The following is a 20,119-nucleotide window of genomic DNA, read 5'->3' on the forward strand; positions in this document are numbered from 1 at the left end:
TTTCTTTCTTTCTTTCTTTTTTTTTTTTTTGGCTAGCCCTATCTTGGTAGAGGGTTCTTATGCCGGGCTGAAATGGTGATTGATCTTGTGTTCGATTGGGATAGTTAAATATTTGTCGCCTGCGACTTCGACGGCTATTATTCGTTGTCCGCGTGCGTCGTTCCGGCTTGTTTGGACTGCGCTTACTTATATGTCTCGGGTGCCGGAATATGGGGATCCGAATCGGTCGAGGCGGTCGGATGTTCCGTTAACGAGGCCTTGTGTTTTTCGGGTTATTAGGGTTTCTGGGACGATGCGGAAGGCGGAGGAAGAGGCGATTCGGCGGGCAAGGAAGGAGATTGTGCGGTTGAGAGGCGCGGAGGAGGTTGGGGTGCTTGGGGGTTTAGTTGGTGGATTGGAATCTGCGGAGGGCTCCGGTGTTGTTGAGGATGTGATGGTGGATGAAGAGGAGGATCTTGATATGGGGAGTGATGGGGAGGATTGATGGTCTTCTCTAGGATGAAGGTGTTTGCTTTTTTGGGTGCGTCCGCCGTTGTTGGCGAGGTTTTCTTTTTCATTCATCAGAGATACCCTATGATACATGTATACTAGAGGATGGTAAAATTCATGTTATGACTTTCGTACAACTTTCACTCCGCTGTCTGGTATGAATCCCCTGCCAAGATCGTCGTACTCATCGTCGTCCTCGTAGCCGGCGCTGGGTTTGGTGGCACCGGCCGCTTCATCTCGTTCTTTGGCCTCTGCTTCTAATTTTTGCCTTTCAAGTTCATCGTGCTCATCTTTGGCATCTAACCAGCGTTCCTGTACATCTCGGACGTCCATGGTTCCCAGGCCGTCCCGAACAGCAACCTGCCAGACGGTGTCGTTCGCACCTTCAGCAGGTCCGAACACATACCCGCTTGCTCGGTCAATCACATGCAATAGACTCATCATGCTCTTCTTGTCTTCGACAGCTAGCGTTTCGAATGCAACGAGCCCGAAATCTTCAACGAGGTCTATAATGGCTTGATTGAGGGCCCCGAACTTATCATGCGAAAGCCGAGAGGATTCTGCTTCCAGGTGTGGCAGCAAATATGAAAGGTCTTGTACCTCTGTGTAATAGTCTAGATTAAAAGGTAGTGGGGCGTAGTTCGAGAGATTGTCGATCTTGGTGAGGACGTTGAGGTGGGGAAGGTCCATTTGAAGCATGGCGCGGAGGGAGAGGATGAGGGCGGATATGTACATAGAAGGTAGAGTGAGGTTATATGAGTCAATTAGGTGTATTACGATTAACTAAAGCAGCAGTCAGCTACATGTATGTTATGATATACCGATAACGGAATGGGAAGAAGCATACTCTATATCCCATCTTTTGAAGTTTGAAGAAAATGTTTCGTAATGACGAGTGGTGCGTGAAGATCTCGACCTGACCTGGGCAGTCAAACAGAATATAGTCCTCTAGCAACGACCCATAATCAGTATATCATAGCAAGCTTGTCACGCCAGTTCCGACGCATACCTTCGAGTTCCTTCAGCCCCTCCTCCAACCAGTCAAAGTTCTCCTCTAATTCTTCTAGCGCATACAATATACCGCCATTCGGACCTAGGTGGTCTTCACTCATTACTTCCTCGAGTGTAACCAGATCACGAACATCCAGTGCACATGGGTAGGACGTTTTATCATTTGCGGGGTCCAGATTCACGATCGAACATTTGCGCCCAATTGCTCCGAGGAACTGATGCATGCCATTGCAATATGTTGACTTTCCCGCACCGGGAGGCCCTATCACTAGCTGCGCAAACGGCATGATAATCCACCTATGATGGAAATTTAAGATAACTGAAAAAGCACGTAGTATAGACAAGTTGAGAGACTTTATCGATTGCACTCATTGATAATGGCGGGGAGAATATTACAGGGCGGTATCCTGCGGCAGAAAATGATTTGAAGGAAGCTTCGATATGACGCCGGCCGATCAACAACTATCCGCCGTTGCTGCTTCAATTGGCTTTTCCCGGTGACTTTGCGCAATCATGGCGTCGAGTAAGTGTTATTTTTTATAGCATATTCTTCATACCTGGCTAATGCACTTATAGACCAGTTTATCGTTGCGTCTCCACCGACAGATGCCATTTCCGCCTTAAAGTTCTCTCCCGACCCTAATTCCACACGAGTTGTTGTATCCTCCTGGGACAAGAATGTATACCTCTACGAGCTGCGCGATGAAAACGGGAATGTAGGAGAAGGCAAACTATTACAGAAGTTTGAGCACCGTGCTCCGGTACTTGATGTGTGTTTTGGCGCAACCGAGGACGAGATCTACACAGCCGGCTTGGATTGGGACGTTAGGAAGTGAGTCGAACCGTATTTTCCCTTCATCGATTAGATACTGTGATGCAGTGCTAACAATCTCCAGGATTGACGTAGCAACATCAACCCAGACCGTGCTTAGCAGCCATGAAGCAGGTGTTCGAAGCGTCGTTTACAGCAAGGAACACCAACTGGTGATATCGGCATCCTGGGACTCCACATTACACGTACATCGCATCGATGCCCCGGGCTCTATACCGTCGATTATTCCCCTCCCTTCCAAGCCATTCTCCATGTCTCTCACTGCTACGAAGCTGGTCGTCGCAATGGCCTCGCGCGCATTGCATATCTATGATCTCAAGGCGCTATCTCTCCTCACGGCTCAGTTGGACGGTACCGCTCCGAACAAGGTTGAGGTCGAACCATGGCAGCGGAGAGAAAGCAGTCTTAAATTTATGACACGGTGCGTGGCATGCATGCCTGACGATGCGGGTTACGCTTCTTCGAGCATTGAGGGTCGAGTTGCTGTCGAATGGTTTGATCCTTCTCCTGAATCGCAAGCGCGAAAATACGCTTTCAAGTGCCATCGCCAGACGGCTGATGATGTCGATGTGGTATATCCCGTGAATACTCTTGCTTTCCACCCGGTACATGGAACCTTTGCATCTGGAGGTGGTGATGGTGTGGTTGCTCTCTGGGATGGAATTGCGAAGAGGAGAATCAGGCAGTACCAGAAGTACCAGTCTAGTGTTGCTGCCGTGGATTTCAGTGGTAATGGGAAGTATCTGGCAATTGCTGTCAGCCCAGGGTTTGAAGACGGAAAGGATGACGTTGCTGAGGGGACGATCAAGATTTATGTGCGCGAACTTGGTGAGACAGAGGCTAAGGGGAAGGGTGCGAAATAGAACCACGTAGCTTTTACTATGAACATCTAATTTTTACGACCAGAAATGGAATTTCAACTTTGCCTAGGTAGACAGAGTAAGGAATCCAATTCACGCTAGCAGCAAATGGTATCATTTATAGTTCCGCTTTTATGTATACATGTCTAGATCGTCTCGGGCAATAAGTGGTTAAGCAGAAGCCTTTCTTACGGACACAGAGCCGTCAGGCATGCCGAAGTACGCGGCGATAGGTTTCTGACCTCCAGTACCTCCACGGGCCTGTGCCTGGGGGCCAGTTTCACCGGAGAAGATACCAACATCCAAGACACCGGGAATCTGCTTGATGGCCCGAGAAAGAGCTTCGACCTCCCAAACTCCATCCTTTCCAGTGCCATCTTGCCCGGCTGCAATGTCCGCCTTGGTGAGAAGAGACTTGAAGGGAGCGTCAATGATGTTGAAGGCCTGGTCGGTCTTCAAAGGGGTAGGCTTGGGTGCACCTTCAGGAGCAGTAGGGTTCAAGCGAAGAGCAGGCGAGATGCTACCAAGTTCCTTGAGCTCTCCTAGCACACGACTGGCAGCAATGGGGGCCACCTCGATGGGGATGTACTTCCAGCTCGAAAGGAGACGAGATTGAAGTTTGCGGGAGTCTGTTTGTGGTCAGCCTTGATAAGCCACTCTTGGACATCGTTCAGTATCAGGTCCACTGACCAGCAACGCAGACGAATTCTTTAGCCTGGAGGGCGACAATCTTCTCCTGGAACAAACAGGCACCACCACCCTTGATCAGGTTGAGGTCGTCATCGACCTCATCCGCTCCATCGAAGGCAATGTCCAGAACGGTTCCTTCGGGAAGCGAGTCGAAGTCAACGGCTGTCAAGCCATTGGAGACGATGAGCTGTTTCGAAAGATAGCCTGTAGGCACATATTTGGTTTGAGAGGTGTCGACACCGGACTCCTTAATAGCCTCAACAACGTAGACAATGGTGGAACCACTGCCAATGCCCACGTACTTGGCATCCTTAGGGTAGTGGTTCTTCACAGCAGCCTGACCGGCTGCGCGCTTTGCGGATTCGATAAGATCGGCCATTGTGGATTGTAGACGAAAGTTTGCAGGAGAGACTGTGGGGGAGGAGGAACGAAATGTATGCAGACGTAGACGAGGGTGAGCGGAGAAGGATGAGGGGAACAAGGATCGGAATCTGTATAAATATTATTAGGCGGACTATGTCGGAGTTTAAAGTGCTCTAGCGGCAGGAGTTTACTGGGGGAAAAGAACCGCAGTTGCCCTGAAGGTGGGGATCCAAAATGCGATCCCAAGGAACGTCCCGGTAAATCTTGACTCACACGGTAAATTGGGGGCCACGTGGAATTATTAGGAACATGGCAGAGCAATTGGGGCTCAATGGATATGTAACACCTGTACGAATCCCAACTAATGGTAGCGTCCACGCAAATTGCAGAGTTTATGGACTGTCTCAATGGTAAAAGTGACTTTTATCCAGTGGTGGGGTTGTGTCGTCATAGTAATTTTGATGGCCTCAGGCCGCAGTGCACGGCCTAAGATGTCAGCGTTTAGGATTACCGAGTACAGTAATTTCCCCTAGCACTACTGCAGGCCCACCGTCAACCTGGAAAGCCTTTCCCTCAATTCAGTTACGGGCGGGGATATCAGTTATCCACAAGATGATCCGGATATCAGAGCATTTGCTCGCGTAAGAAACCGGGTGTGGAAATCTTCGCTAGGATTCAGGGGATTGTTACCCAAACCAGCTCTACTGGCCATGCGCAAGCATTGGCATACTACATGCAATATATATGCCAAACATGGCCAGTAACCAGAGAATATATTTTAAAATTGATCGATGATATTCTGTATTGCACGAATACAGCATCTCCAAGTAAACGCTTACCACAAACTGTCTACCTGCATAAATAATATTCTCATAATCATATCTGTTTATGACATGGCGCTCGCAGCTCGCTTCTCAGCATGACAGGGAAAGTTTTGTCGTACAGGCTTGGGGAATAGCATATTTCGTTGCTCAAATAGATAAGCCGCTTGTATGCATTAATGTTCTTCGCCCCCTAGAACAGCATCTTGATACTAGTCATCTTTGATATTAAAGTAGCGAGGCATTTGCTACCTATTGGGTCCTGAAAATAACATGATCCTCCACACCTTTATACGACAGGCTTCTAAATGAACAAAGGTGCCGCCTAACAAGGCAAGAGGCCATTCATTAAGGGGTTGTATCTTGAGGACCTCGAAATATTTGAGACACAAAAAAATCAACATGTCCTCGGATGGTGCTCTCTAGCTCATGTATACGGACGGGAATCAGTATTCTAATTTTAAACATGTTCCCTGGATCTCCAAATGCGAGTAAGGCCATTGAGTGGCCCTAGGCTGATCGCAGTTTTGAGGTAATGTCAGTAACTCAAGCAGTGTTTAGCATAGCAGTAGCGTATCGACTATGAGATGGACGATTGCCATGGGTCGGGGTGTCGTCATCAAACCGCTACGGCCTCAGGCCACTTCCAATGCACGGGCCCTGTTCCGCTGTTGTACCCGTCACGTGGGCATGCAGCGTTTACTACGGATTACTGCAGAACCATTGTCAACAACTACTACGGGCTTGCAACAATAGTCAGATGCTTGCTATTCTATTGCCTGTCCGAGGCAGGTACTAGTGTTCCAGTTGTATTAGTGACTTTATATCGTCTCTCCGCTACTCAACTATTCCTTATCATTGCTCTTTCACTTCCCCGCCCCTCATGACTGATGCTTTTCCTAGTGCCCTGACTGGGCCATCTTCCAAAGAAAGGAAATATGATCGGCAACTGCGGCTCTGGGCTGCAAGTGGCCAGAAGGCTTTAGAGGAGTCTCGTGTACTTTTGGTCAATTCTGATGGCCCATGGAGCAACCAAAGTACTGGCGTATCAGGCGTAGTGGGGGTCGAAACACTGAAGAACCTTGTCCTTCCTGGAATTGGAGGGTTTACTATCGTGGATCCTGCTACTGTCACCGAGGCGGATCTTGGAGTCAATTTCTTCCTTGAAGAGCAGAGCCTGGGTAAGCCGAGGGCCGCAGAGACCTGCCGATTGTTAAAAGAATTGAACCCCGATGTAGAAGGAAGCTTCCAATCAAAGGTATGAGTACTGGAGTTTATCTTTACTTGAATTTATATGCTGATACATTATCTTTAGTCAATTACGGAACTTCTGAGACAGGATCCAGAGTTCCTCGCACAGCATAGGCTAGTGTTAGTTTCTGGTCCTATGAAGCGACCCTCTTTAGATGCTCTTTGCAAGGCTGCCAGTGAGCTAAACATTCCAGTCTTATATACACGATCTGTTGGATTCTACTCCACTTTCTCGCTTCAACTGCCGCCCTTGTTTCCTATAGTAGAGACCCATCCAGATCCGGAGACAACACAAGATCTCCGCCTGCTCAACCCTTGGCCGGAGTTGGCAGAAGCTGCTTCTCAAATTGATAATTTGGAAACCTTGGATGACCACCAACACGGTCATGTTCCATATCTACTACTACTTCTCCACTACCTTGAGAAATGGAAGGAGGCACACAATGGCAATGTTCCATCAAATTACAAAGAGAAGTCTGAGTTTAGGGAGATGGTGCGCTCTAGCGCAAGAACGAGTAACCCCGAAGGCGGCGAAGAGAACTATGATGAGGCTGTTGCGGCAGTATTGAAGTCATTGAACCCCTTTAGCTTACGCAGTTCGACTCGCGAGATTTTTGAGATGGAAGAGTGCAAAACCCCCCGAGCAGACTCGGCCGATTTCTGGATTATCGCATCTGCAGTCCGGGAGTTCTTCCAGCAGCATAATGTGCTGCCCCTGCCGGGCTCACTGCCCGATATGAAGGCTCAGTCGGCAGATTATGTCTCTCTTCAAAACATCTACAAGTCGAAGGCGAAAAAAGATGTACAGGAAGTCACAGATATAGTCAGAAGAATCGAGTCCCAAATAGGGTCTCGGTCGGGCGATATCCTAGAGAAGGATATCGAAGTGTTTTGCAAGAACGCCGCTCACATCAAGGTTATTCGTGGACGCAGTATCCCTGAAATTGATGGAGAAGCACGGACTATTAAGGCCATCCGCAACAATATAAGCATCCCTGACTCTCTCATCCCTGTCTTTGTTGCCTTCCAAGTCCTGGACAATGTTGTGACCGACCTCCAAAAAGGAAAACTCGCCAGTGGATCGATTGATGACGAGGTGGCGTGGGACGCTCAGATTGATCGTGTTCTCTCTGCGCTCATGGCCGACGGCCAATCTGCAGTTGACCAGGACGCCCGGGAGCACATTTTGGAAGCCACCCAAGAACTTCGCCGCACAGAAGGCGGCGAGCTGCATAATATCTCGTCACTTACTGGTGGCTTGGTCGCACAGGAGGCACTCAAGGTTATCACAAGGCAGTATGTGCCGTTGGATAACACGTGCGTCTTCGATGGAGTGCGAAGCCGTAGCGAGATGTATACGCTGTGATGTGGTTGTACCATCCGGCGGCTATGACAGAGTCCCTCTCAAGGACGGCAACCGCAATGAAATGAAATTATGACTTGGCGTATTATCGTCCTACGAGTAGTTCCTCTGCTAGGCCTTTTCCGGCTTTTAAACTGTCATGAACCCGCTCCAGTTCTACTATATATATACATCCGTGTGAACAGCGTACGTGACCTTTGGCCTGTCGTTTTCAGGCTAAGGGTGTCCATTAATATTCTCGTCAAAATGAAGCCCAGGCCTCACCGGCTGTGCGAGAACGGAAATTACATACTTGCAGTAGATCAGAGAGACTTAAAACGAGATAATATAAAATGCCAAATACCACGCTTTTGATTAGTGGCATTTTATGATCTGGAATATAAGCCTATGTCATTTGGAGACATGTGGCCAAACGCGGAGAATATCTGAATTGCACTGCATCTGTATAGGTGTATCTATACAAATCGAGATCAAGTTATACTCAAAATTCTGAAAAGCATTCACTATATATTGATATCAAGTGTCCTTCAAGGTATCCGTAGCTGATCTCTCATCTTCGTCCAATGGAGCCCCGCTAAGACCATTTTCCAAAATTTCCTTATGTCTGCTCAATCTATAGGTTAGCCACAGGACTTTTAGTCTTCCATGGTAATTTAAATATGGGGTTCTTACTTCCTGATGTAAAATTCAATTCCCAACATTGAGACAATGCTTCCGGCCGCCCAAGCAGCAGACAGCGGAAATCCAATAGGATACCGCGGACTATCCGACGTTCTCCAAATACGAAGTGGAATTGTCGCATGGCCGACATCTGTTTTAAAATTGAAATTAGCGAAGCCTAATCGTTGTTTTCAGTGGCAACGATGAAGAAATAAGAAGAAGAAGAAGAAGCCAAAAAAACGAAGAAAATCACGGAATTCGGTAAGCAAAACATACACACAAGCGTAACGGTTAGGGCTACGAGGATTGATCGGATCTCGGGCTCTTTGCGAAGGATCTCACCGATCCAAGCGAGTAGTGCATATCTAATACATAGTTTTAGCTACATACATTGCGTAGTTGGGAGCTAGGAGAACAGGGCATACCCCCATCCACTGGTAGCAAAGGTCATGAAGTAGAAGGCCATGACTGTCGGTGTGGAATCGGGCCAAGCAGATAAGACAGAACAACAGAGGACTTGCAGCAGCTTTGATCGTGTTAGACAAGCTGCAAATAAAAGCCCATTATAGTTTGTTTATCGGAGTGTAACTTCACTTACTGCTGCAAAGACAGCCACTTGCCATCGCCATTGCTTCTTGTCACTCAAATAATTGAGGCCGACATTGGTGACGATTGAGATTGCGTATCCGCCCAAGGGAATAAGGTTGACAGTGTATGTGCTGCTCCCGTTAAAAAGAGTCTTGATAGCCAATGATGGGGTACTGAAGCATACCTATATAACTGTTCACCGTTGTCATTTTTCAGGCCCTGTCACGGATCAGCATCCAACTTTGCCACCATCACAACTAAGAAGGATATACCTTTAGGTATAATAGAAAATACGAATTGCACCTCTGACTCCATGCATACTGAAGATACGCAGCGATATAGAGCCAGCTCAATGGCGTTTTCAGGAGAGCACGAATTTTCTCCATAACAACTTGCCGATTGACAAGTTCGTTCGTCTTAATCCCGTAGCTTGCCATGCGGTCTACAGCAATTCTGCGTTCGCGTTTGGTTAACCACAATGCCCGTGTAATACTTGGAGAATCGGGGATAATAAACAGGCCAAGCATGCCCCATGCCATCGTCATACAACCCGTGACTATGAACAGCCATTGCCATCCTTGCAGTCCGGCTGCGCCATCTAGGTTCTTGTATAAGGCTGCCTGGAGAATCCCAAGGAACATATTGCCTGCTGTGCCACTGACACCGAAGATTGCCAGGCGTGTTCCCAGTTCTTGGGGAGTATCTAGAGCTCTCATTAGCTTAAACCAGGGACATGAATGCGATATATGTTGACATACACCAATTAAACAGCAGACTGGCAAGTCCTGGCCAAGACGTCTACACTATTCAGTGTCTATATTCCCATATAATGAATGATATGATTATACTTACGGACTCAAAAACTCCCAAAAAGAATCTCAATGCATATACAGTCCTTGCGTTCTTTGCGGCAAATGTGCTGCAATGAGCATTAGCATGCCTTAAGCAGCTTAGAGGAGGGATTCATACGCCAGGTTCAATGCACCCCAAATAATTTCGCAAGTCGGCAGCCATATAGATGGCCTGATCTTGGTTTGCGTCAGTTGTGACGGCACGATTGCTATAGCGTATCCTATAGAGAAGAATGTCGTAAATTCCACCAGTTCATTGCCATAAAGATTGAGAGATTCCTTCATTCCTGAAACGTATGCTTGGGTAGTTGCAGACTGGTCCATGTCCTACGGTTCACCTGATTAGTTTCGGTTTTGGAAAGAAAACATTTGTCCGGATTAGGTATGCTGAGCACTAAGGGAAACCGACCTTAGTCAAGCCAGAAACAAATGCCCATGTCAACAGCAAAAAATCAATTTTAAGAACCACCAGATGCTCTCTGTCTCTACAGAGTTTGGATAAAATTGGGCTGTCCCATACTCGACTTCTTGCAATTTGGTGGCTCTCATCATTCGAAGGGCGTTGTTCAATCACCACACTGTTTTTGGTCGTCGCCATCTTTCAGCTGGGCATCTAAGCCTTTAGCGTGGTACGTTGTACCTAGTTAGAATCGAATGCCTTCATCAGAGACAGAAGTGTGCTTTTTGCGTTCAGAAAGAAGGCTTATATGCTAGAAGGAATCTCTCGTTTGTGAATGGCGCGATAGTTATCATGGATGGTCTACGACGTTGGCCTGTAGCCAAGTGTTTATTACCAAGTCTGATTGGGGTTTCGCAAAAGGCCAAAGATTTAAGATAGCCAAGAATTGGAAGGTTAGAAATGGATATGCACGTCCTCTATTAGTGTACAACAGAGCTTGCGTCTATGTAAATGCCATATGTGAATGGGTGTTGATGGTGTGTTTCTTGGCGTGAATAGCATCATCATGTCATATCATTGAATCATTTGACACATGTTCCAAGACTGTGACCACAATAAGTAATTTTATTCGGAGCTGCTCCGGTTTTAGCTTCTCCAAATCTGTTTAGTTGCTACAAGGATCTGACCCGGGTCATAGTAGTGAATGGAGAGGGGTTATAATTATTGCCATTCTTTGGAAACCGTTTAGCCCTCACTGCAGTGGCACCTCAGCATTTGATGTAACCATCTATATAACCCGGCCCCAGCCCGATCGGCATAGACTGCAACATGAAATTTTGTTACTGTTATCTAGTAACAAAGTTTGTAATATCAATATCTACTAAAAATTAGATATTATGCCTACCAACGCTTCTGCCCCCCTCTACCCCGCTTACCTCCCTGTTCGTCCGGAGGGCTTCACTCCAACTCTGAAAGTTCCACTCCAAGATATTCCTGAGGCAGGATGTCGGGCGGATCCCTCCCTACCAGAGATCTGTACTAAAGACAGCCAGCTTAAGAGCATAACCCCACGGATTGGAACGGAGATACGAGGAGTGCAGCTAAGTCAATTGAGTACGGGAGGTTTGGATCAACTAGCACTATTAGCTGCTCAGAGAGGCGTGCTCGTATTTGTATGATAATCTAACTTCGATCCCTTCCATAATACATCCCGCCTCTCTTCCTATCAGCCGAATATTAACTGACGAGCGGAGCAGAGAGACCAAGATTTTGCCGACATTGGACCGGGCCGACAGCGGAATATCGCAGCTCACTATGGACCCCTCCATCAGGTTCGCCCGTGATAAGCTTCGTAATGACGCCCAATTTGCATAAACTAATGCCATACTTGCATAGCATCCGACCATGGGGTACCCACAAGGAACTAGTCCTGAATTCCAGGTCGTGTACGCCGACGAAAAAGTGTATGAGAGTCTGCCTCCATACTGTATCCCCCGTCAGCTGATTGGTTTATAGTGGAAATCTTCGCACTTTGCTTGGAACACGTACCAGCTATGACCTTTGGCACATAGACCAAACATTCACGCCCAACACACCCGGCGTATCATTCTTTTGGGTTCTTGAGACACCTGCGTCTGGCGGTGGGGATACAGCATTCACCTCACTGACAGCTGCCTATCAAGCTCTCTCACCCACTTTTCGTGAAGGCCTACATCGGCTAAAACTCCTCCATACCAGCGCCAGTGTTGGGGAGGTTGCGCGTATTGGGCAGGAAAGAGCGACGAAGGAGGCTGTACAAACGGAACATCCGCTTATCATCCAGCATCCTGTCACCAATGAGCCTGCGTTATTTGTGAACCCGACCATTGCAAGACAGGTCGTTGGCTATAAGCCCGAGGAGTCGGAAAACCTGCTATCGTTCCTGCATAATCATATTCGGTCGTTGGATTTCAGTTGTCGGGTTTCATGGGAGAAAGGGACTGTTGTCATATGGGATCAAGTGTGTACCACAGCTTTATGTCTCAGCGTGAAGACTATGCTAACTTGTGTATTAGAGAGCAGTTGCACACTCAGCTGTGCCAGACTTCGAGGATGGTGACCGCCGACATATGGTTAGAATTATCGCATATGGCAGTCAGCCTCAGGTGGCTGCCGTGCCCAAAATTCTATAAGAATCCTGCCTAGTTTTATACAGAATATCGAACCTAATTGAAGAAGAGAACTTACCAGTTGGGAAGGCGACAAGCTATGCATCTGATAAATTTGATAAAAACCTAACATCCCAAATACCTTACAACCTCACCTTGCCTTGTTATTCTTCTTCACCACCCCAAGCTATCACTTCTATCTTCCATTCATACCTGTTGATATTCTTGATATAACCTTTTGTCCTCAATTCTCTGAGTGATAGTCGGTGGTCCCTCACTTTGCTTTTTCGCCAACTCATTCTCACTTCATCACCTCTTAGTCACCTAACCTAGACTGTATGTTTCCTAACACTTGCTTTATCCTCAGACCCTCTTCGATAATAATTAATCTTTTAATTATTTATACATTTCACTTCTCATATACATCATCTTCTTATCACACCTGACCACAACTCTACCAAACCCCTCTCTTCGTCACCTTCCTCAATCCTGCATTGCTGTTATTCGTATAATTTCACAAGTCACCATATTCATTTAGGATCTTGTATCTCTAGACTTATCATTCCTTACATATGTGACATCCAAGGCCTCAAGTTCCAACACGCCGGCTTGATTCTATTACTTCGCTCCCCTCTCCACCCCTCGGCCTTCCGAGCTACTTGATCACTTTCCCAATACCGTGATTAATACACTGCTGTTCCCATAAAACTCTCGCATCTACCCCTTTCCTAGCCTATTGAACTACACCGTCACCCACTACCGAAACCTCACCAGATTCCGAAATCACACCCTCATGTCTGACTCGGATTCTGACCTTGACCTTGGCCATGCCGAACATGGTAAGAGAAGGCATGTTCATAATCTTTCCATATGCTAATAAAAGGTAGAGAAACATGACGAAGCCCCTAAGACGCTTACCCCAAGAAGGGGAAAGAAAGAGCTCCAAAGGATCCTCAGCCTTGAAACTCATAGCGAATGGCTCAAGTGGCTAAAAAGTCCATTGGTTGCCCCCTGGTGGAAAGAGTTATACAGCGACTGTCTATCTAAGTCAAAATCAGGAAAGCCCGCCAGAGTCAATCAGAAAGTGGTTTTAGAAAGGCTGATTCGCGGGGAGGCAAACGGAGAAACGAGATATAGCGCACGATTCCCTAAAAAGGACGAATGGGACTTTGCTGACCATCTAGCACGCTTTGTGTATATGGTTAAGACGGAGAATTTCAGGTCCAATCAGGGAGTTTTCTTCGGGAAGCACTTTCCCGAACCATTCATGGAAGCCATTGTCTGGGCTCTTCTGAACTACATGAGGAGCACTGGTGGAAGCTCTATATTGGGCAAGTGCCCATTTTCTGAGGAGCCCAAGGAAGAGCCACTATTTTGCGTGGATTTAGAAGCAGACGAGCAGGGGCCGGATCAGCTAAGCGTCGGAGAGCCTGAGCCGATAGATCTTACGATAGAGAAATGGCGTGAGGAGATGATTCATCCAAGAGAGCGGATTATCTTGACTAGGTATTCTCCGGGTTTCAACCCACAGGAAAAATACTGGCAATTCCAACTTATATCGGAAGCCCTAAAGAGGGTTGGAATGTCGTCCGTGGATGGAAAGATTGAAAATCTAGGGGGTTTGTCAACCGAGCAGAACATCGCTTGGGAGCCTACTCTGGACCATTCAGTTGATGGTTTAGATCCTTCAGTGAACAGCCAAATTGACCAATTTGACCCAATTAAAATGGCAGCGACTGCAGATATAGAAGCAAGTATGGCTGCAGAGATTGATGCGAGTGACTTTCAGTCCTCCACACTGATCATTCCAACGGAAGAGTCCTTGGAGCGATTTGAACAGCATCGAAAGATACTGGACAATCATGAATATCAGATAAACAATCACGAAGAGGCCTGTCAGATTCTCAAAATCGCAAATCCTAGAACGCCGCGAATGAGATCTATGAACCGATCAGTCGTTCTGAAGTTCTGGCAGCCGGTTGCCATAGCCCGTTTGCTTGATATTCGTGCAAAAATACTAAGGTTCGAGGTGCTATACTTGGCGATTCTGTGGGGCTAGGAAAGACGTGGATGGCCATTGGCGTAATGCTTAAGGTCCGCACTGCCTCAAACTTGTTCATGAAATAAGCTAATCAATGAAAAACTAACCATATGCTATAGATCTGGGAAGATTATAACCAATCTGTGAAAAATGCAATAAGCGAAGGAAAGGAACTCCCGCCAGGTAAACCATTCCTGGTCGTCATGCCTCCGTCACTTATCATGCAATGGTGCGCAGAGATCACTCGGGTTACAGACAAATTGCAAGTTGTGTTGTATTATGGCAACAAGACATCCAAAGAGGGCATACGGCCAGTGAAGACTATACTGTGCAAGGAACATGAGCTGTTTGATGGTTCACCAGTCAATGGTCGAAAAGTAGTTATTACCTCTTATCAAACACTTAGCAACCGGCATGGGCCCACTGCCATAAAAACATGGTGTAACAGAACACATCAGGTTTATATGGAGGATATACCAACTCCACCACAGGGTTTTCCGCATCGACTTGACAGGTGTTTTTCAGATGTGATTATTGATGAGGGGCATACGCTTCGAAATTCGGATACCTCACAGTCCAGGGCAGTCCACTGGTTGAAGGCGAACTTCTATCTACTATTGACTGCCACCCCTATTTACAACTCTCGTGAAGACATGCGCGGATATATCCCACTACTATTTCATCCACCCTCTCAGGGGGATATGCATACGTTGAGGACGTTAGGAAGAGACATTTTCAAATTACCCCTTGAGAACCCTGCGAGGAGCGTTTGCTGCACGGAAAAGGCAGTGGAAGAGTACATTCTTGACAATAAAGTGCCACCAATGGCGGCAGGGGAGCGCCTACGTGTCATATTTGGCCAGATTCATGGTTAGGAGAACGTTATCATCGTGTATGGAGTCATTCGGTTCAAGGATGATAGGAAGCGATATACCGCCAACCCATCGCAGAGTATGTACTGTGGTATACAGTCAAAAAGAATCTGCTATGTATACTAGGCTTTCTGCTATTCATTACGATGGCCTATTCATGGAGGATCCGAGGGATCCAACCAAAGTAGTTTGGAACATGGCCAAACTCCGCAAACTTTATCTTTTGACCGCATGGCTAGGTTTCGATTATCTCGAGCATACGCTCCACGCACCCAAGATACCAAAAGCCTGCAGCAAGTTGAAACAAGGGACTTTAGGAGCATTCTTCGCACGAACCATAGTGGGGAAAATGAAGCCTCAACGCCAAGAGTCTATCTACCAGAGCATCGAATCGATAGTAGGAACGCGGAGAACCTGGGTTCTCGAGTTCCTCCTGAAGGGGTCGCCCAAAATGAGGGCTATGCTTCCCGTCTTGCGTGATCAGGTGATTGTTCATAGCGAAAAAGCAATGGTATGGACCCAGTTCCCTGCTGAACAGATCTATGTTGCAGCAGTTCTTAAAGAGGCCAATATCGATGCGGAGATCTTCCATGCCGGACTGACTCGTGATGAGAGGATGAAACTCATTGAGCGGTTTACACAGAAGCATGACGAATGCATGGTATTGATATGTGCATATAATGTCAATGCTGCTGGCATGAATCTACAGAATCTCTGCCGCAACGTTCATATCCTTTCGATGGGCTTGTCCAAGTCGGTTGTTAACCAGGCGATTGGAAGAGTAAGTCGACTCGGTCAAGAGCGTATGACGTTCGTCTACGAGTATCGCCTTCGGTCCTCCTTTGACGAAGACCTTGTTTCCCGCAGTGAGCGGAAAGCCCTTCCAGGTTTAGTCGCAGACCTTGGTGATGGTTTCAGTTTCCCTTCAATTTCGGAAGATGGAGAATGTCTAAACGACCAATGGGTACTACGAGCTGGAGAGTTGTATCAACTTGCACCTGGTGAGCCTGTAAGAAAGGAAGACATCACGGAAAGTAAACCTATTCTCAAGAAGTTAATGAGGTCTATGGAAGACACCATTTAGTTTAATGGATTTTATTTACTCTTTTTTTTTCTACGATGATATTGGCACCATTGGGACAAGCTAGCAGGACTCGCTTGCACCCCATAACTACCGTAGGGAAAAAAGCAAAAGAACAAAAAGAAATTCTGCGTATTTAGTGAAAACGTTCTTCTCAAGAGAGTTGCTTTTACTGTAAATTGAATATTGAACTACTAGAGAAACCGCCTCAGATATACTTCGTACTTGTAGTCTTGGCGTTGGTCAACGCACCGAGGCACGTGCGGAACCAGCGGAATTCCCCCAAGTTGGATTAGTGCCGGGCTCAGGGAGTTGACAACAACTAAAGGGAGCTGCGACCTATCTTCATTATTTCCACTGCCATCGAGGCTCATGTTTTAGGACATGATGCGCTCAGGATTTCCATCATTCTGATACCCATTATACACTCATCCCACTGGGGCATCCTCACCCTACCGCGAACGGTTGATCTCGCCGCGAATGTCTTGTACTTGAAGCCTAAACTTCAGATCTAGCACAGCAGGCCGGCAAGTGCCGTGCAACCAAGCAGCCAGCCATGTCTGTCTTGCAAGGGACAGTGAATGTACCTGTGGCTACATCCACTGCACAGTCTGTTAATACAACAATCCCGGCCGCCGCGACCTCTGCACTATCCTCGTCCGCGCGCGAACTGCTCGCCGCCCCGTTCCGTCGTTTCTCCGCACTCTCGTCTCATGTAAACCGGCTGGTGGGCTTACCGAGTATGGCGACCTATTTGGGGGGCTCGGGAATTACAGGGCCAGCAGGGGGTGCAGTGGTAGAAGCGACACAGACAGCGGCGGATGCTGCCAGAGAAGGCATCGTTGAAGCCGCCGCGCAGGCCGACTCGAGTTACCATCTCACCGACATCTTCCAGGCTGTTATCAAGTTCAGTGGTTTCTTTTCCTACTTGACTAGTCGATGGTCTTTGGCTTGCTTCACTGTGGTAAAGTTCTACCTGCCGGACAGTTCCCCTGACCATCGTGCCCTAATAGATCAAAGGCCCTCGTTCTAAACAGGATCACTATATATGCATCTACCCGGCGACACCTCCATCTTGATTGGAGCCGACGACTAGCTTTACGGATTATACCGATCCTTCTGTTCATATCACAAATTCACTCGCTACTCCGTGCCATCCGCTGCCAGACGTCGACCGAGTACTCGCTCATTCGATACGGTACTCCCGGGAAACGTTTGTTGTTTGATCATGCTGGAGGTGGAGGGTTTTTGTATTCGCTCGGCTCCACGCTTTTACCGTGGGAGACAGATGAGCAATCTTGCAGTGCAATGAACATGGGTCGGCCCGCTAATTCCTCGGATACCTCCTACGGATCGTTTGTGCTTCTCTGGCCTGTGTTCCTCCGGCTGTGCCTAAGTCACTTTGTCGAAACACTTTCGTGCGCGCTACAGGGAAGGGCAGTGGTTACAGAAGCTGGGATGTCCATTTTCGAGCACTCTCTTGCATTTGCCGAGGCGGAGTCTACAATCAGTCAAACGCTTGGGCTAGGACTGTTTGGTCTACCCAAGCAAAGTGTTAGCAAAGATGACTTGGGTGAAAGCGCCCAATCCACCCTTCATCTGCTTAGTAGGACTCAAGTTCTCGAGCGGATGAATGTGACCCCAGAGCTACTTCTGATTGCCCTGATATCATGTTGCAATAGCCTTACCTCGAACGTCTTAGATGTGTTTGGTAAACAGAGTCGGTACCGACTGTTCAATACGGCGTTCTGGGGCCTTTGCTTCATGTCTACCATGGCGTGGGGCTTGATAAAAGGCTCGTCTGTCGGAAGTGAGAATGTGGTCCTAAAATTTCCTACGGTTTGCATCGTGGGGTTCGTACCACATCTGTTAATCCTATCGGGCATTATCACATGTGCTGTGATCTATTTGCTTGCTCTGCTCATCACTGCTTTCTCCCTCCCTGTCGATACTCCTCAACCCCTATCGCTTCGAGAGAGATTTACACTGGCACAAGAGAACATGCAGGGCGCTACCCAGTTTCAGAACATTCGATTCAATAGACACGAAGACTTCTACACCACCCTGTTGAGAATTGGATACACCGCCCTGACTGCAGCCAGTGAGGCGGTGTTTCTGAATGAAGGCAAAGGAGTTGTTGCTCGGAGTATGACATGGCTAGAGGAAGATAGGTTGGCGGAAATCGAATCGTCACGAGAAAAGCGATCTATCCGGGGCCCTGTCAGCCATACGAGTGATGTTCCTTTCGGAGGTGGCGAATCTATAGACTTCGATATCCCCGAAGCGCCTTCCGAATGGGAATGCGGGTATGGCCGGGAGAAGAAGATCGAGAAGCCCAAGAACGGATCAAGATCCCTTCGAACTCAGACAGATCCGGGCGGCGTCGGGGCCTTCCGAGGCATGGTCCGGTGCTACCATGGCTTTGCTTTCTTCCGTGGAATTTTCTATCTCCTCCTTAGATGGACCGCTTATGGCTTGGACAAGCTGTTGAGCAAGGTGGGCATTAGTGCCCGGCCGCAATGGCTGAAGAGAATAGTAAGACCACGTAAGAGTCGAACCCAGGAACTGAAGAACAAACAAACGGAGTCCCTCGATTTCTGGATCTTAACAGATACCGGCGAGTTGGTGCTACCAATGGACCACGAGTTCGACGTAGAGACAGAAATGAGGAAACGGGAACGGTCAGGGGCAACACTTTGGCAGCAATCGGATGAGCAGCGACTTGATGACAAGCTTTACGGCTGGTGGAAGGCTGGAGGCTCATGGGGTGACCGAGACTTGAGCTCAGACTACTCACCACCCGACAACGACCTTGATGACACGACCAGTGTTGTTTCAATGTCCACGACCACAGGCTCTGAATGGGAGGATGAATCAGACGGTCGCCGTACACCCACCCGCGATAACCCATTCCCTTCAGGCTTCTCTCGCGAAAGCACTACCGTACAAGAATCAATGATGGATATTGGCTCTTTCGCGCGCTTGCTCGATCCGCGCGATCAGGAAAGCAGGCAGGAGGCACGCATCCTAGCCGCCCATCTCGCCGCCGGCCAAGAGGGTCGAATACTGACTCGACGTCGCTTTCAGCAGCAGATGGAGCATGAAAGGGCACAGGTACTATTGTCATCTCGGATGTCGCAGGAAATAAGATCCGAAAAACGAAAGCCTACTATGGAAGAAGAGAGTGAGATACTTGAGAAACTTATCCTCTCCCGACGTGCAAGCGCTTCTGTCCGTGCTGATGAACAGTCATGGGAGTCTGGCGCCTCGGGATTGGGACCAAGCGGGCCACCGTGTGTTATCTGCCAGGCAAACCCACGTTCAGTCATTACGTGGCCATGCCGATGCCTCTGCGTTTGTGAAGAGTGTAGAGTGAGCCTTGCAATGAACAATTTTGGTAGTTGTGTGACTTGCCGCCAGGACGTTGGAGGATTCGTGCGGCTATGGGTACCATAGACTTCTTTTTTCCCAATTCAATTCTATCACTTTTTTAATGTTTTCCTACGACGGCGTTACCCTGATGGACATACCAATGCATATATTACTACTACTACTACTACATCATCACTTCTCTCCGTTCTCGTTTCAGTTATCATAAAGCTATCTTTACATACCCCGTAATATCTAGAGAGAGCAAAAGGAACAGTACCACGGCATATCATCCAACATGATTTAATATTAGCCAAAGCTGGTTTTGTGTTAACGAAGGTAGGTAGAAAGTAAGCCAGAGAGCAACAAAAGCAAACAATTCCAACAATCAAGAACCAATAGGCCCGGGCAGAAAGTAAGAACAAGCAAA

At 47.7% G+C, this 20,119-nt stretch overlaps 9 protein-coding genes across 9 annotated transcripts; 6 read left to right on the forward strand and 3 right to left on the reverse strand.

The window, feature by feature from the left end:
• Positions 1–36: 36 nt before the first annotated feature.
• BDV38DRAFT_183099 (Rpp14/Pop5 family protein) lies at positions 37–546 on the forward strand. The gene has a single exon (XM_032052115.1). It carries the CDS (start codon positions 191–193, stop codon positions 482–484), a length of 294 nt encoding a protein of 97 aa, XP_031909564.1. The 5' UTR covers positions 37–190; the 3' UTR covers positions 485–546.
• Positions 547–1,827, reverse strand: BDV38DRAFT_183101 (GTPase GPN2). The gene is made up of 3 exons (XM_032052116.1): positions 1,499–1,827; positions 1,337–1,437; positions 547–1,272 (listed from the first exon to the last, which is right to left on the reverse strand). Exons 1-3 carry the CDS (start codon positions 1,785–1,787, stop codon positions 610–612), a joined length of 1,053 nt encoding a protein of 350 aa, XP_031909565.1. The 5' UTR covers positions 1,788–1,827; the 3' UTR covers positions 547–609.
• Positions 1,828–1,866: 39 nt separating this feature from the next.
• On the forward strand, positions 1,867–3,226 carry BDV38DRAFT_257812 (WD40 repeat domain-containing protein). Its single transcript, XM_032055655.1, has 3 exons — positions 1,867–2,023; positions 2,077–2,332; positions 2,397–3,226. The coding sequence occupies exons 1-3, from the start codon at positions 2,014–2,016 to the stop codon at positions 3,193–3,195; spliced, it is 1,065 nt and encodes a 354-aa protein (XP_031909566.1). The 5' UTR covers positions 1,867–2,013; the 3' UTR covers positions 3,196–3,226.
• A 20-nt stretch (positions 3,227–3,246) lies between these two features.
• Positions 3,247–4,639, reverse strand: BDV38DRAFT_257815 (ribose-5-phosphate isomerase RKI1). Its single transcript, XM_032055656.1, has 3 exons — positions 4,437–4,639; positions 3,883–4,373; positions 3,247–3,821 (listed from the first exon to the last, which is right to left on the reverse strand). The coding sequence occupies exons 2-3, from the start codon at positions 4,259–4,261 to the stop codon at positions 3,364–3,366; spliced, it is 837 nt and encodes a 278-aa protein (XP_031909567.1). The 5' UTR covers positions 4,262–4,373; positions 4,437–4,639; the 3' UTR covers positions 3,247–3,363.
• Positions 4,640–5,821: 1,182 nt separating this feature from the next.
• BDV38DRAFT_183123 (NEDD8-activating enzyme E1 regulatory subunit) lies at positions 5,822–8,116 on the forward strand. Its single transcript, XM_032052117.1, has 2 exons — positions 5,822–6,324; positions 6,382–8,116. The coding sequence occupies exons 1-2, from the start codon at positions 5,950–5,952 to the stop codon at positions 7,681–7,683; spliced, it is 1,677 nt and encodes a 558-aa protein (XP_031909568.1). The 5' UTR covers positions 5,822–5,949; the 3' UTR covers positions 7,684–8,116.
• Positions 7,897–10,377, reverse strand: BDV38DRAFT_296033 (major facilitator superfamily domain-containing protein; the record flags this gene model as incomplete). Its single annotated transcript, XM_032062842.1, has 13 exons — positions 7,897–7,991; positions 8,142–8,183; positions 8,262–8,284; positions 8,437–8,518; positions 8,617–8,705; positions 8,766–8,866; positions 8,939–9,059; positions 9,113–9,147; positions 9,201–9,631; positions 9,687–9,726; positions 9,781–9,868; positions 9,979–10,106; positions 10,189–10,377. The coding sequence occupies 13 exons, from the start codon at positions 10,375–10,377 to the stop codon at positions 7,897–7,899; spliced, it is 1,464 nt and encodes a 487-aa protein (XP_031909569.1).
• Positions 10,378–11,002: 625 nt separating this feature from the next.
• BDV38DRAFT_296034 (TauD/TfdA dioxygenase family protein) lies at positions 11,003–12,277 on the forward strand (the record flags this gene model as incomplete). The annotated part of the gene is made up of 4 exons (XM_032062843.1): positions 11,003–11,351; positions 11,436–11,510; positions 11,575–11,642; positions 11,695–12,277. Exons 1-4 carry the CDS (start codon positions 11,076–11,078, stop codon positions 12,275–12,277), a joined length of 1,002 nt encoding a protein of 333 aa, XP_031909570.1. The 5' UTR covers positions 11,003–11,075.
• Positions 12,278–13,119: 842 nt separating this feature from the next.
• BDV38DRAFT_296036 (P-loop containing nucleoside triphosphate hydrolase protein) lies at positions 13,120–16,323 on the forward strand (the record flags this gene model as incomplete). Its single annotated transcript, XM_032062844.1, has 5 exons — positions 13,120–13,165; positions 13,511–14,304; positions 14,349–14,420; positions 14,487–15,237; positions 15,290–16,323. 5 exons carry the CDS (start codon positions 13,120–13,122, stop codon positions 16,321–16,323), a joined length of 2,697 nt encoding a protein of 898 aa, XP_031909571.1.
• Positions 16,324–16,658: 335 nt separating this feature from the next.
• On the forward strand, positions 16,659–19,876 carry BDV38DRAFT_257823 (putative ubiquitin-protein ligase (Asi3)). The gene is made up of 2 exons (XM_032055657.1): positions 16,659–17,284; positions 17,341–19,876. The coding sequence occupies exons 1-2, from the start codon at positions 16,877–16,879 to the stop codon at positions 19,774–19,776; spliced, it is 2,844 nt and encodes a 947-aa protein (XP_031909572.1). The 5' UTR covers positions 16,659–16,876; the 3' UTR covers positions 19,777–19,876.
• Positions 19,877–20,119: the final 243 nt, after the last annotated feature.

The sequence above is a fragment of the Aspergillus pseudotamarii genome (assembly GCF_009193445.1).
Source record: "Aspergillus pseudotamarii strain CBS 117625 unplaced genomic scaffold BDV38scaffold_65, whole genome shotgun sequence".
Lineage (NCBI taxonomy): Eukaryota > Fungi > Ascomycota > Eurotiomycetes > Eurotiales > Aspergillaceae > Aspergillus > Aspergillus pseudotamarii.

Bases quoted from the DNA above. Each gene is read 5' to 3' on its own strand.
- BDV38DRAFT_257812 (XM_032055655.1), top strand. The intron at 2,333-2,396 runs GTGAGTCGAACC...AACAATCTCCAG, and splicing joins TTGGATTGGGACGTTAGGAA to GATTGACGTAGCAACATCAA.
- BDV38DRAFT_183101 (XM_032052116.1), bottom strand. From the start codon at position 1,787: ATGCCGTTTGCGCAGCTAGTGATAGGGCCTCCCGGTGCGGGAAAGTCA. The intron at 1,438-1,498 runs GTATGCGTCGGA...GGTCGTTGCTAG, and splicing joins GGGGCTGAAGGAACTCGAAG to AGGACTATATTCTGTTTGAC. The intron at 1,273-1,336 runs GTATGCTTCTTC...CTGCTGCTTTAG, and splicing joins TTCAAAAGATGGGATATAGA to TTAATCGTAATACACCTAAT.
- BDV38DRAFT_183099 (XM_032052115.1), top strand. From the start codon at position 191: ATGTCTCGGGTGCCGGAATATGGGGATCCGAATCGGTCGAGGCGGTCG.
- BDV38DRAFT_257823 (XM_032055657.1), top strand. From the start codon at position 16,877: ATGTCTGTCTTGCAAGGGACAGTGAATGTACCTGTGGCTACATCCACT. The intron at 17,285-17,340 runs GTAAAGTTCTAC...AATAGATCAAAG, and splicing joins CTTTGGCTTGCTTCACTGTG to GCCCTCGTTCTAAACAGGAT.
- BDV38DRAFT_257815 (XM_032055656.1), bottom strand. From the start codon at position 4,261: ATGGCCGATCTTATCGAATCCGCAAAGCGCGCAGCCGGTCAGGCTGCT. The intron at 3,822-3,882 runs GTCAGTGGACCT...GACCACAAACAG, and splicing joins AGAATTCGTCTGCGTTGCTG to ACTCCCGCAAACTTCAATCT.
- BDV38DRAFT_183123 (XM_032052117.1), top strand. From the start codon at position 5,950: ATGACTGATGCTTTTCCTAGTGCCCTGACTGGGCCATCTTCCAAAGAA. The intron at 6,325-6,381 runs GTATGAGTACTG...CATTATCTTTAG, and splicing joins AAGGAAGCTTCCAATCAAAG to TCAATTACGGAACTTCTGAG.